The sequence below is a fragment of the Rhea pennata genome, chromosome 1, assembly GCF_028389875.1.
Source record: "Rhea pennata isolate bPtePen1 chromosome 1, bPtePen1.pri, whole genome shotgun sequence".
NCBI classification, from domain to species: domain Eukaryota; kingdom Metazoa; phylum Chordata; class Aves; order Rheiformes; family Rheidae; genus Rhea; species Rhea pennata.
Genome location: NC_084663.1, coordinates 470,939 through 486,439, shown reverse-complemented (window position 1 = coordinate 486,439; position 15,501 = coordinate 470,939). Strand labels below are relative to the sequence as shown.

Genomic DNA, 15,501 nt, shown 5'->3' with positions numbered 1-15,501 from the left:
ATTGTATTGAGATGTATTAGTAACTGCTTGGAGTGCTCATCTTTGATCTCTCGACCAGATGACATTACAAGGACTCTTCCAACCTAAATTAACCGTACAAACATTCTACAAACATTACTTCATTTGAATGTGAACTGGCTATTATAGCCTTCTCAGCTAGTGATCAGGATTAATATTTGTATTTGGCTTTATTCTGCAAAAGCCCTCCTGAAGACGTAAGTTACAGGATAAGTATATACTGTCCTCCCAGACTGGAAGCACTCTGCATGCAAGGCAAGTAGTTCAGACACAGGCCAGCTCTACAGTCAAGAGTCTTGCATTTCTTGTTAGGATCCATGACAAAACTGATCTATGAATGTAAAAGAGGTGATCTCTGTGACAGATTACCTTGCAGATCTTTCAATTTATTCTTATAATCTGTCAAAGTAAGAAGAGAACATTGGGAATGAAAGACAACATTTTGAGCAACTTGCATAACCAATCATCTTTAAAACATCATCTTCAAAATACCAACTCTGAAACCTGCTTTTTCTGAATTCCAGTGAAGATCATATTAATTTCCTGATTTGCTCTCAACCTTGTCACAGTCATCTTCAACCTGTTCCAACATGAGTCTAGCCAAGATAATTGCCATACGACCTTACTACTCTCAGGAATCTATAAACACAGTTGGAGATGATCAGCAAGTCTGATATGGCTGGCTTTGTTTCCCAGCAAAGTATAGTCCGGCTAAAACCTTTCCATCAGTGTACAGCCCAGTCAGCTACTAGGCTATACCTAAACTCATAAAATGCATGATTCCCATTCTCTGGCCTTGAGGGCAAGTGGCAGAGCAACATCATGTCCATACAACTAAACTTTCATCTGTGCACAAACATCATGGACTCATCTAAACTAGCTACTGGAAACAATCTTCTGCTCAAAACCGTGTCCAGGCTTTGTCTGGAAAAGTGAAATTTGGCACAAGTGATTCCAGAGAACAAGCTAACAATTCAACAGTATGGACAACTGGATGAAAGTGTTGAAGCCCACACTCCACCTGTAGTGTCTAAACACCATCTATTTTTCACTGAGGTTAACTACACATAGCTTCAACTTTTCCCAAACATGTTATCACTCTCCAAGAAGGACAACACAGAGCAAGTATGAACACCTAGATACAGGAAGGGTTGATTAGTTAGGGACACTAGTTAGTCTACTCTGTTCTTGATTTAGCATCACAAAAGGACAGAGCAAATGGCCACTGCACATTGAAAAGGCTCCAGAATATGGCTCCAAAGTCAGCATGAGAGGGAAGAAGCTGGAATCTTCTCAGTGAAAGTTCCAACTTGTCAGTCCTAACCACCTCTCAAAAAGGAGGAATATCTCATTCAAATCTTCACTGACATCAACAGTTTCTTATCAGAGCAGCACAAGCACTTTTGCTTCATTTCTCCATGGCCCAGAGCACAGCCAGATAACCAAATTCGTAAAGCCAGGCTCACTCAGGAGCCTTCTCTGACCAGGACAGTGCAGAGACAGAGGTGATCAGTGGAAAAAAAAAAAAGCAGTGAATACAGAGAGACACTTTGAACAAACCATATGAATAAGCACTGGGAAGACAAGCTAGAAGTACAAGTGGGTGAGCTACAGCTGAACAAATTCAGAACGAGAGGGAAGAAAAGCTCTGCTGAAAAAGCTCTGCTACATGCACGTTCCATAGTGCTACGAATGCGGCAGCACTCTTGCTACAGCTTCCACGGCCACAACACCAGGTCCCAAATGCGCATAATAATTTATCCACTGTGACTGATATTAAAGTACCCTGGAGCATAACCTGTCACATAGCCATCACAGCACACACAGACCTAGGAGCTCACTTATGGAATCCAAACATCCTAGGTAAGGAGAGGGACGCCTGATGGTATATACATTTATATCTAGAACTCCCAGGAAGGACTAGGATTAGAGCAAAGAAAAGGCTTTGTAAGTGCAGACAGGCTTCCAGAAACTAATTAAAACTGGCTGTAGAGTATAACTGAGAATTGCATTTTATTGATTTTGTTTCTTCTTCTACAATTTTGTTTCCAACTTTATAATCAAAGTCCAACTTTCACATATCAGAATACACCTGTGTGAATATAATCTAAAATGCAAATATTAGAATGCAAAGATGCTCATCTATGCAAAGTGTACTCCACTAAATCTGCCAGATCAGGGCCACTTCTTCCCTCTCCTAAACCATACATTTAAAAATAATACAACAAAAACAACAAAAAATACGTCCTCATTACTTGCTTTAGACCTGGACAAATCCAGAAATCCCAAAAGTGTGTTTCTCACCCAGTTCTTTCAGTCTGGGAGGAGAAATCTGCCCAGGCAGCCATCATTGACAAGGGGTAAGCTGTGGCGATACAACCCACAACTGCAGGTATCCCCAGGAAGTCATGGTAACTTCTGAGAACACTGCACACTTGGCACTTGCCAGCAGTGGCTCCTCCTAACAGGGTTGTCTGAGGGCTGCTGTCCTTCAGGAAGAGCAAATACCTGTTATGGCTTTGCTGGCACTGGAGATTAAGAGGGTCAGGATTGTCAGGGCTGAGTCACAGTCATTTCTAATATTTTATGTTGAACTAGAACAAATACATGCAAATTACTCAGGATCCAGCCCCTATTCTCTTCTGAAGACTCCTATTATGTTTAAGATCAACAGTCACACTCTATTGCTCCATCTCCCATTGTCATCTGCTAAAGACCCATGCCACTGCAACAATGTCTCAAGAGAGTCTAATGATCACTTTCTCATGATAATATCACACACTAAACATAATCAGGATGTCTACTGCTGGATATTAATGCACACAGTAAAGTAAACACTTTGAGCAAACATCCAATGTACTCACAACTCAATGCAAAAAATGGGCAAATTCAGACTGCTATACATTTAAAATCAGTACTTCTGAATTTCTGTAGATGGATACAGTTGTTCAGTGTGTCTGCTGAGACACTTGGATCCAAGAAAAAAAAGCTTACCTTGTCGTGGATCGTACTGTCGCATCTGCACCTCCTCAACACATTCTGCCGGGAACCAGCCAGTCCTGCCTTTCACAGTTCCTTCCCAAAAGCCACCTTCGCCGATACTCAGCACTGTGAAAAGAAAGAAAAAGGTAGTTAAGAATGGCAAGAGCTCCCAAAAAAAGGAAAGGCCAGAATGCCCATTACAAACTGTTAAGTCAGTGGAAACGTGAAAGAGTGGAGCATAGAAATTCTGTCTGGGATCAGGAATGGTCTGAAGGAAGCAAGCACCTCAGGAAGTCTTTGAAAGACTCTTTCACCCATGTCACAGAGGGAGAAAGTACAGCGGCCTTCACTTGCTTTCAGTGGGCCTTCCAGTGGCCTTCATGACCCCACGTGCTGAGAACACAGAACAGTGAATTGATAACATTTGCAAAGAACAGAAGGGAAGAATTTGGCCAAGGCCACAAAACAAGTCACTGTGAGAATGGCCCACGTTCAAACAGAAAGAGCAAGCTGTTTCACTCTAAATGACATACCAAACATGAAGGTACATCAACGTCATAGCAAAGTTCTCCCAACTCATTAAGCCTTGCTTTTACTTGCTCAGTTTGGAAAAACAGAGAGGAAGGTTTGAAAAGTGTTCAGGAAAATTAAATGAATTCAGAGTTGAGAAAATTTTAGCAGAGAATCACATCAGGAGTATCTTAATTAAACCAGGAAACTATCAGCTTGAAAGTTCTTAAAAACAAGCCTATCACATACAGAGATCCCTTTAATCAGGGGAGACACATGGGGTTTCTTGGGACTTGCCTTGAAATTTCAAGAATAGCTGTAAACCTCTCTGTTACAAATAGGAGACATAAACCCAGGGATAACCTCCCACTCAGGAAGACATACCTCACTGGCAAGGTTCCACTGAACTGAATTCTTAATCTCCTTAACAAATCCCTGAATAACAGCTGAAGTAAAAGGTTGATGTCAGGTCTATTTTAAATTCACATAATATCTTATGCTTTTCCTTTATACCTGTGTTTCCAACTTTGTAATCATAACTTAACCTCACAGCTTTGAGAGAATAAAATTCATTTTCTTTTGAAGCTTGCCCATGATCTGAAGTATACTCAAATGGATCTGACAGTTAAAAGGAGAGTAGCTTCTCCCAGAGGCAGCGACTGCAGGTTCACAAACAAGTCTTGGGATCCATCCCAGGTCAAATGCAGTGAACTTGGAGGCTGCTGTATATTCCATCCAATCATCTGGCAGGCCCCAATGAAAAGATGAGGAAACTCCTTTGGCAGGTCATCAGAAAGGCATTCTGGCAATAGGATGACAATGATGAGGCGATCACAGGGGAAATCCTTATCGTCTCACATTCCTACGACTGCATTGCAAACAGGCAGAATGAACAGAGATGATCAATAGAGTTATTCAGGCCTAACGGTAAGATGAAACCAAGCAAACAAGACCATTGGTAAAACACAATGCCCAATAACCAGATCTTTGGTCCTCAGTAGGAATAGCTCTTGAGATAAAGTCCATGACAATAATAAAATTTGTATTGCAAAGCTATGCAAGTATCTTATAACTGTGAGCCCTGTCAGAGCCACACAGACAGCAACTGTTGCTTGTCTTCTCTGGAACACAAGAGCTCTGCACAATGATTCGGTATTTTGAGTATCCTATTATTCTTTACTTTTTCACTTAACACCTAAGAACAGAAAAGAGCACAGAAAAATGCTCTGAAAGAGTCCTCACAGTCAAAAAGAAGTCTTTTCAGTTCATCTTAAGCATACTAAGCCCCTATGTTACTTCCACTTCTAGCTAATGTGAGACATTTTATTCTTGGCCTTGCAAGGGGGAGAGGCAGCTAGCACACTTGACTCAGCTCTCCTACATGTCCTTGCTTCACAGCAGCACTGGGTGGCAGGGCTGAGGCAGGAGCACTGTGCTAAATGATGGCATTGCTGCCTGTCACCTCTGTAGCACCCTGCCGACCTCCTCCCTCCCTGTGGTCTCTCCCTGCACCTCCTTATCTTCTGCATTTAGGCTTCATGTGACTTAGCTGCACTGTTTTCTGCCTTTGCTGTTAACCTCTACACGAATCACAGCGTGACTCTCTCTCTCTCTTTGTGCAATGGTGCCTCGCTTGTCAAAGACCTCTAAGAAAAAGATTTTCTCTTTTCCTTTCCTGTCCTAATCCAAAACAGCAGCCCAGACAGCTCAGGAGCCATACGTGTGTTCATACTCTTAGTACGTCCATTGGGGCCATCAACCCCAGGAACTCACTATGGCTATTCCTGGATATTCATCTTCCTCCCTGAGGAGCTGGTTGGACAGAAGACAACTAGTCCTTCTAGGTACAGAAACAGGTGTGGATGATAGCAATCCAACATGGGGCTTAGCTCTCTGTTGGTAGAGTGAAGACATTTTCAGCTCAGGAAAGAGTGTGCAATTATGCACAGAGCAGTACACATTATGGGTGTGGTTTTTTTTTTTCCTCGCTCTCTCAGGTAACAAATAAACAATATTCTGAAAATTCACACCTGAATTACTGTGGTATTTGGCATCCTGCCTGGCAGAAGGCACAGACCCATCCACACTCTACTAAAGTGCTGCTACCGTTGTAACTCAGCTCCTTTCTAACACTTCACAAACATCACTATCAGAATTACTTCTGCACCTATACCACAGTGCATGTGTGATTCACAAATAAATGCAAGTACCAAAGTTAGTCATAAATTAACACCAATCCACAAAAAATAAACTGCAGAGTTTCCCATAGTAGGCATTAGTCTTGTAGAAAGCAAGGGAAAAAAAGCCTGATTTACAAGCCAAAAAGGAGATTCACTTAAGTCTGTTCTCTAGAGCCTTTCCGAAGATGCAAGTGCTCCTGCTCTCTAAAGGTTATGATGTTGTCACAGTTTGGAAGAGACCCAAATCCCAGACCTGATTTCCCATTGCTCTTGTCCATGCTATAAAAGCTCTGTCAATGGAAAATTTCCCCTGGCTAGTACTTTGTATTTCCAGCTTCCACAACAGGCTTTGGTGGAGGAGAGCTCCTCCAGTTATTCAGAGCCTCCTGTTCTTGTTATGCTTGGCACTGTAATCACAAAACAGTACTCCTGCTTTAAAATTTGCTGCTACTTTAGAACTGGAAGGATGGAGATTTTAGCCTGTCTGGCATCATGCTGAACACAGATTTTAATGTAACAGCAAACTGAGTCTATTTAATCAGATGCAAGTCTTGAATCAGATTTAATACTTGGAGACAAAAAGAAAAGAAATTAATATGTCTTCAATCTATTTTTTCTGTTTTGACTTGAAGATGGTTCCTCTGTTCTATTCGGCTAGCACACTTGAGCTGAGCTAACTCAAGACAGATCCAGGTACTGTCCAGTGCTAAAATTCGGTTCTTTAGCAAAGTCATTTTTCTACACTCTGATGCATCAAAAACAGATACTGAAAGAGGATAGTTTCATCCCTTCACATAATTCCTCTCCCATCTACACATGTATATTTGCATGAAGGGCTTCTTAACACTCTTGCTATGCCAACTAGTAGACTTCACTCTGCTCAACTGAGTTGGACTCTGACCACAGAGACTGATGGAAGCAAGCTCCGGGCCAGGGTGTGTGTGGGGAGGTCCACTGTGAACTTACTACCAAAAAATACTTTGAAGTGATGAAAATTCACAACAGCACTGGACCGCAGCTTTGCCAGTGAGGCAGCATCTAAAATGACTGAGCACCCAGTTTTCATAGAGTCTAAGCATTTAATACGTACATTTTAAAACTTTTCAGCCATAGTGAATGGCTTCAGAACCTGAGCAAATATCCAAAAATTGTTTCTAATCTTCAAATAAAACATAGGAAAGGATGACCTTCAAGTTAACAGATCTGCAATTTGATGGAACACAACTACAACTTGAAACTGCAGCTTTGAAAGTCGTTCATCTTACTGTGTTCATTCTGAAATCTAGAAACCATAGCACAAAAACAATTAACTATGTCAGCAACTACAGTATCAATATTTTTAACAGAAATTGCTAGATAATGTGCTTATTGCTTTATCCCCAAAGTGTCCCATGCTTCCACAGGAACCAGCCTGTTCAGGTGCTCTCCATGGTGCAGTTAAAAACTACAATTACTCAAGCCAACAACATTGTTTAACTTCTTGAGAACACAAAGTACAAAACAAATCACATCCTAAGACTCAACTACAGGCAGGTAAAAAGATGGCATGTTTATACAAAGCTTTTTCCTCATCTTTAATCACATAAATCTCATGTTTTAAAGGCACCTGAGGTCATGACAAGATTCCTCAGCAGCCCCAAATCCCATTCTGTTCAACAGGAAGCATAGGTCCTTGAACTGCCCTAGAACTATGATCAACATGGAAATTTACATCAGCTACTCCTGCATGTGAAACCTTGCTCATTTTGGCCACAGTTTTCAAGGGCTAGTGAATTGAAGTTCACATTACTGAGCATGGACAGGCCATGGTACATGCAGATGTGCGTCTTTGCAGTGACATCTGTACATGGCAGTAAGTGCCTCACACTGCCTGTCATGTTTTTGCTGTTCGTTCACTTCAGGCTCCACCTCTGCTCAGGTTATGTTGTTTCCCCATCACAGCTATGATGGTCTGCTCTTAACGTTAAGGACTGCTTAACGTTACATTGCTGCTCCAACCAGCCTCCTCGGTCCTTATCCAAAAATCATTACTGGGTCCCTATACAACTGCATATCCAGCTCATTCTTCATCATTCTTTCATGCAAAACACTCCCACACACAGGCCTCCAGCCCACAGTCTTGGCCTGCAATGGAAGTTGCCTTCTTTTCCCTTCATAAGCATGCATTAAAGATGATCTCTATACAGGTCCTCAGCAAGCCTTCACTCAGTTCATTCAAATTTTCTTGCCATATAGGCATGCAACTTCCTTAGGAATGAGGTGGAGACAGAGTACTAGCTTTAGTCTGGCAGGGCAGACACATGCCAAGGAAACTACAACAGGTCATGTCTGGCACACTGAAAGGAGCATAGTCAGAAAAGCAGCCTGGATTCAGTTGGATGTCAGCAGGGGCCTGACTGGAAATGTGGATGCCACCTCTCTGCAGTCTTTCCTGAGAAGTCACCCCTCCAAAAGCCTACTGCGTTTTCTTCTACAGAATCACGTCCTTCTCCTTTGCTGACACACAAAGAAGTCTGCGAGCTCCCTACGAGTAAAGTCACAGGCCCAACTCAGCTGTGACCACCATCACCTCCTGCAGGAGCCCTGGACGACTGCACCACACCAAAACACTCAAGGAACAGCTGGCAATGTCAAGTAAAGAGAAACAATGGCTTATAAATCACTAATTCAAGCTGGGCAACTCACACATACAACTATCAGCTCCAAAGGTCACTAGTAATTTGAGTATCTCTAAATCTAGCATGCAGTCATGTTGGGATGCACACACCGAATAGTTAAACATGCTCTGAGGAAATTAACAAATAGAAAATACATATTGCAAAAAAGAAAAATTCTTACGGACAGGAAGTCATGCCTAATCACCTTTGGATCCCAACTCCTAGACAGTTAAGTCCCAATGCAATTTGCCAGTGTTTTGCTGTTTGTCACATGGTCTGCTCAAAGAAAGCTCAAGTGACTGTCACATTCTCCAGCTGAGTTTGTCTACCAACATGCTTTAGCCTGCTGCTAAGGGACCCCAGAGAAAAAGCCAGCAGCTGCTGCTAAAGTCATCGTGGCTTTCTTTCAACCATCTTCAAGGGTTCTCTTGGTGGTTCTCTCTCCACCATCACACCAAATGCAGACATTCCTGCTGTCCTCTTTGAGGTCCTCTAGGGTACCTTCCATAGGGGTTCTACCATGAATCTGACCCTATTTTTCTTCACTACATTCTAAATCCTTACTCATCTCAAATATACCTTTCAAACAGCTGCATGCTTCCTTCTATACATTGCATGTACAAGCATGTTTTCCTAGGAGAATCTTCCATATCATCCTTTAGATCTTCTGGAAATCTCCCTACTCAAATGATGCTTATGGACCCCAGCCAGCTGCAAATGACAAGGCAGTTGTCCTTACCAAGGACTACTCCTTTTGCTTTGTACTCCTGCCATTCTTTTCAGTTCTGTTTAACCCTTAAAGTCTATAGCACAGAACCAGTCCTGCAGGGTCAGCTTTGTAAGACCACCTACTTGAATGCCGTATTTGCATTGCCAGCTGCTTTATTGTTTGACTCTACAACATGCACGACTTGTAGTTCCAGGTACTGGTCTTGCCTCTTCTCGCCACTGCACACCACAGAGGGGGTCTCCAGTTTGACAGGACTCTAATTGCTACCAGAATGTCACTTTTACAAGAGTTAGCAACATCAGAAGTGGCTAAGACTGTGAAATTCTTTACGTTTTTTTTTCCCTGTTATCTCTATTCCTTTCTTGAATTCTATTTTCCATCATTTCAGATGGTTCCAAGACAAAAGGGAGGGGGAAGCAAGCCAGCAACCCACAAACTGTGGCCATAGGTGTTCCCTTTCCTGATCCCCCTACAGACCGATCTGTGACTGCTCCTCTCCAGAGAAATCTCCAAAGTTGCCTTCTTGAAGAGTCTTTAAGATATGGATTTGTCTTGCTTTGATTTGTTACTGTTTCTTCTTTATTAGAAAGGTCACTTCTAGCATCCAAATTGCTCATTTATTCACAAGGCTGAGCTCGGGCCAAATCTCACCTCAATTCACTGCTCAAGTAAGAATCCTTTATTTTGTTCCACCTCCCAAGACAATGCTTTTCTTACATTTCCATCTCCTGCTATATTAGTGCAGGGATCTCAATGGAATGTGCTAGGGATGCAGCAGCTACTAGTTCAGTTCCTATACTGTTTCCTTATGAGACACGTTCCTTATCCCACTCAAAGAAACATGGGATCCCCTTCAGCATCAGAGATTTTCCCATTTTTTATAATACAGATGCACTGCTATATTCCTTCTCCTAAATTCTCGTTGGTGTGTCCTGAGGACGGCACCATGCCTGGCAGCACAGCCCACAAAGTGCTCCAACTCCAGGTCTTGCTTGAGAAGCAGCACAACCCAGCCATGCTACTTCTCTACGGACTCAGCTTGAACGTGGACTGCCTACAGACTCCTCTGGCCTCTGTGGCAAGTAGCAGCAGGGATCTTTCAGGAAATGTTTTAGCTGTCACTCTTGTCTGAAACCATTACTGAGAGGAGAGATGAAAGCATGAAGACTAGGATCCACCTACACTGCAGAGAACATGTCCTAGCAAAGTCTCCCCCAAGGAATACCTGTAGAGTCACCCATGAGTCATATCTGAAGGACTCCTCTTGGCAAGCAGTGCAGAGTGGCAGCTGTTTGAGACTCAAAGCCACCCTCAGGGCCTCTCTACACTTACAACACTGGTGCCATAGCAATTTCTCCAGCACACTCTATCTGTTATCTCTGTTCCTAAATGGAACATAAGATGGGTGGGTAGCAGAGTTTCTATCCAGTTCAGAGCACCTGCCAGCTCTAATGCTGGGAGGTCCCATTTGCATTTTTCCTACTTGCCACTTCCACAGCTAATGGCACTGAAACAGTTCATAATACACTGCATCCATCATCTAGTCCAGCACAAAAATCTATCAAACACCAATTTCACTGCTAACCCCAACTCAATACTGTCCTCACACACAAAGTCCCTGAAGGGAGAAGAAGCTGAAAGGACACCTGCTACAACAGTGCAGTTATTGCAGTATGCAAATATGACTTTCAGCTCAGGTTCTGCTGTGCTATGGACAAGTTAATGCATGAACAGTCACAGAGCAACTCAGAGGCCAAGGGAACAGCTCTACAAGCTCTGCTTCCTAATCTGCAATATCTTTCATTTCATTCTTGATAGACTTCCTCATGTCAATGACTCCAACCCATAGCTCTGCTAATCTACCCTTTGGACTCTCATATTCAGCTCTGCTGATGTCCCTCATTCTTAACTCACTATCAGGGCTTCCCACATCCTGCTTTAAGGATGTCTTCAAACCCTGATTCCTCATCAGTTCTGAGAGAGGTCTTGCTCTTTCAAGCATTCAACTGCAAAGTGGCACAGGCTGCATTTGAGGACAGTCCTCTGATCCCTAATGCTCTGACAACAGTCTTCTCATTACAAGTTTCCCTAGGCCTTTCCAGTACAGCCTAGACTTGCCATTTCCTTTGTTGATCCTGGAATTGCAAGATACAAGACCCTGGTGAATTCCCTTTGATACTCATGCCTTTACAGCTTCCTGTCAGCTTCTCATAGACATCACAGCTGGGATATTACCCATTGCATTATTTATTTATTTATTTATTTATTGTGTGTGTGTGTGTGTGTTTTTCACAGCTGTCATGGCCAAATTCTTAGGTAACAGGTTAATTTAGCCTCAGACCTGGGGGAGAGGGGACGACATGCAGCAGAGGGAAGACATCAATATTCACATCTCATGTTCTGAGTTACAAACAAAGGAGAAAAGTATTCTGTTTATTTTATCTATTAAATGACTATCTAGAAGCCATCTGGGGACAGATATAGAATCTGAGTCCAGAGACTTTCAAAAATTGCAGTAAGGCATACTTCAAAAACCCAGAGGCATCATACTGGGCCTTTGCAACAGTCAACACAGAGACACGGGCTGAGACCCAGAGAGGAAAGACATTTTGCTCCAATAAGGCATGACTTTCAAAGGCCTTCCCTGACCACCGTGATGCAAATGTTATTCAAAAATAAAGGCTCATTCCTGAAGCCATTCTGCCAGACGAGGTGTACTCAATGGTGAGACACAAAAGGTCAAGTTGTTTCAAATCAAATACCTGACTTCAAGTGGCAGGCCTGCAATGCTAGTTAATTCATGAAGATAAGAACTGGGGACCCTAGTGATATCAGCACTACTGCTATCCTTGTGCTACAGGGCTTCCTACAGCCTCTGACCTGCAGACGTATTTGCAGTTCCAGATTAACTACTTTATGCAGCCGTCCCGTGCGCTCACGTTGGACGAAGCCATAAGTTTGATTGCATTGCTAATACTTTGCTCCAGTCTAGGCCCTATGCAACTCTAGCACAGCTGGTCCCTGAAAGACAAATTACAAGCTAAAACAAACTCCAGAAGGCACCAGAAAGAAGAAAAAGTGGACAGGTACCCTGATCTCTCTCCAAGGCTAGATGCACATCATACTACTGAAACGCCACCATTACGTTACATCCTTATAATCCAAAATAAAGTCTAGATGAAATCAGTTCTTCTGTGGTACACAGGTCTCTAGACAGTTCTAGTCCAAAATTTCTCAGTGAGGAGGCAAACACTGCCTCAAGTTACACAAGTGCTCCGTGCCCACGACAATTTCCCAACTTAGATGTTATACAAAGCACCCAAATCTCCCCAAATGAAGGACTAAAGGACTAACAGGGAGACTGCATGGCCTGCCTCTCTCCCACACTCTTCTTCCTTATATTTCTACACTCCTGAGCTCCTGCTGTATTAGGGACCCAGAAATATGGAAGCTGCCAGAACTATGTCGATGGCACAGTTTTGCTCAATGTCAGCTGTAAATTACTGATGCTAAGCTTTGAAAAATCATCAGTAACTGACCCATTTTTGGTTCAGTCCCTCATCTGAATATGATGTATTATCCTCTGACCTTCAGTTAGTTCCAGAGCTTACCAAGCTCTGAGTTTTTCTGCTATTATTGTTTTCCCACACTAGTAAAGTTTTCTCTTTGCCATTTAATTTCCCTATGACTATACTGAGGTACAGTCAAAACTGGAAGCAAGCCAAGCAACTTACTCAGGAAGTTTCATGTTGCTTTAGATCCTTTGCCCTGAGCCCAGTTAACTCTCAGTTCAACTTGAACACTCAAGCACATTGCTCAAGGGTATACACAGTCAGATGAGCCTAAATACACTCACGTGCATAGACTATATATACTTACGTGCACAATTCCTTGTGCTCTTGATACCCAAAGCCCAGGCTCTGTGTTTGTGAACTGCTGTTAGCCATATGCTCTTTCAGAGGAAGCCCACAGACTGCACCAGGTATGCAGGTCTCAGGAGCAACAGCCCTGAGAAGTTGCAATCTCTAGTGCCTGCACACCTAGGCTTCCTAAATCCCAGGACCTGGGAACTCTCAAAACTTATCTGAAAGAGTAAGTTCACAGATCACTGATGGGTAAAGCTGTAAAAGCCAAGATGTTTTTAGAATCAGTGAGTCCTCATCATATGTCACATTAGCCCAAGTTTCTATTCTGCACAACTGCTTTATTTGTTATAAAATTTAAAATACAGTTGTGAAAGCTCATTTTAAAACGCCCCATCCATCAAACTGATACGCTGCCTGCATACAATCCCTCTGGCAGGTGTTGCAGGTCCTTTCATCACAGTATTGGAAACAAGGGAGAGACAATTTCAGTTAAAAAGATTAGGGAAAGTAGGAAAGCTTCACACAGGGATAACCTAGATAGAGAGGAAGAACAGTGTGTCACCTGCCTCATAACCCTCCACTGAAAAGTCCCAGGAAGGCTCTTCATTCTGATTACACTGAGCAGGCCTCCATTAGATACCACTCGCTCCTGTACTGGTGACAATGGCTGAGGAGCCAGAGTCCTCAGACAACATAGAGTTCCACTGTTCATGCATGGATATAGATGTCTTCCACTTCAGCGATGCATCCACCATCCCACCGAATGCATCTATGTTCATGCAGACCTCAAAACCCAACAACAGCTTTGCATGGACTATGAGCCATTCCCACATGGCCCATGAACAGAAGTATATCCAACTGCAATTTGGGCTCATCAAAATCAAAATTACAATCAAAATCACAATTTTAGTTCATCAAGGAAGGCATTGTGCATCTCTCTAATAGGAAGTTCTAAAGATACTCTGAGAATGAACTCTCGCTCAGTCTTCTGTACATGCACTCTTTAACAAAGGCATCCACATGTCTCCCTGCAGTCTAGCAAGCAGAACTTCTCCATAGCAAGTCTGCAGTAGAAGAGTTATACGCCTTAGCGGTTGTGTACCACAGGGGCAAGAGCTTTCACAAAGATTTCTACCTCTGTATAACGTGCTTTTTAAGCATTACTCATCCTCAGCAAATCTCTTCAAGTTAATCCCACACTAAGCATTCAGTCTGTTTACTACATCAACAACTTAGCTTAAACATAGAGACGCCATGTACCTGGTTAGCTGTTGGGTTATGACATGACATAAATGCACATGAGGCTTCCCACATCAGTCTCCAGTCATACTGGTCCAAATTTCACATGACTGCCCCTCCATAAGAGCCACTTGACCCCTTTCAAGCATAACTATTTCCTAGCTATATTACTTCATGACAATAAAAAAATCTCAGAGCAAAATAAGTGGATTTTCCTCACTCAAAAGATTACGCATTTTCTTTAAAATATTAGAAAAAAATTACTATGGAAAGAATTCCAACACGGAAAGTGTTATCCCAAGAGAAAGACAGACATTCTGCCACCAAAATGGTAGTCTCCAACACTGACAACTAATAAAAAGATTAGGGTAATAAAAAGAAAGCTTATGGAATCTAGTCACTTGCTCATCTCAGCTCAGCTAGCAGACACTCTCTGCAATCAGAGACTGATTAATCTTGTTGGTTGGTGGAGATCTTGACTCAAAACCCATCCATGAAAATGATCAGAGTGTAAGGAAAGCTTCAGAATCTACTCTGAAAACTTACTCTTGCAGCAGAATAATGTTTCTGCCCAAACAAAGAAGAAAGCTGGAAAATACCACAGCAACTTTTAAGATGCCTTTAGTTCTAGGCACAGAAAGTCTCTCAAGCAGCATAGTTTATTAAATGTTTAACAGCTTAGAGCCTTTGCCTTGGGTTGCTTGAATTGGAACCTCCAGTGACCCTATGAAATTGTTGGTATGATTTATAGTCATCCAGTGAAGAAACAAAATGAATACTGCAGCTGCATGTGCTGGCATGAGTCCAGGGTGAGACACTCCATGCAGAACTGAACAAGCAGAGAAAACTGCCTGGTTTCCTGATACTGTTCGATGCATGACTCCTGAGGAGAAAGTGAGCTCTTGATGCATCTTCAAAATAACAAAGCCTGCAGAACTAGTGTCAAACAATTTGGTCAACAACTCAGTTTCTCAGATCACAGACTTCCAGGTTAGGCATAAAATACAAATTATTTGAAGAGATTAGGGGAGAAAAAGAAACCCCAGACTAAAGCTAACTGAGGATCTGGTTCCTTGATTTGTTTCCGATACAGAAGGAATCCAAGATGAATGGATATAGTACTTGGTGTCCTACTAATTGTAGTCATAATACTTTTCATCTAAATGAGTTCTAAAACAGAGAAAGAGTAGTAGGAAGGAAAACCCTCATTGCTATACTATAGATGACAGAAAGCAGGGAGGAGTGTGTTTCTTCACTGGTACTGAGGAAATCCTGCAAAGAATTCAGATTTACAGTGATCCAAAGGATCAACTGAGTAA

At 42.4% G+C, this 15,501-nt stretch overlaps 1 protein-coding gene across 8 annotated transcripts in view; it reads right to left on the bottom strand.

Annotated features, from left to right (window-relative positions):
- SHANK3 (SH3 and multiple ankyrin repeat domains 3) overlaps nucleotides 1-15,501 on the bottom strand; it is a 402,299-nt gene that overhangs the window by 169,908 nt on the left and 216,890 nt on the right. For all 8 annotated transcript variants that reach the window (XR_009958823.1, XM_062579208.1, XM_062579216.1 and 5 more), the window contains one exon: nucleotides 3,013-3,126. Coding sequence is in view for 7 of the 8 variants with exons in the window: in XM_062579208.1 (XP_062435192.1) it covers nucleotides 3,013-3,126 (114 nt within the window). In the remaining variant the exon portion in view is untranslated. The remainder of the gene's footprint in view (nucleotides 1-3,012; nucleotides 3,127-15,501) is intronic.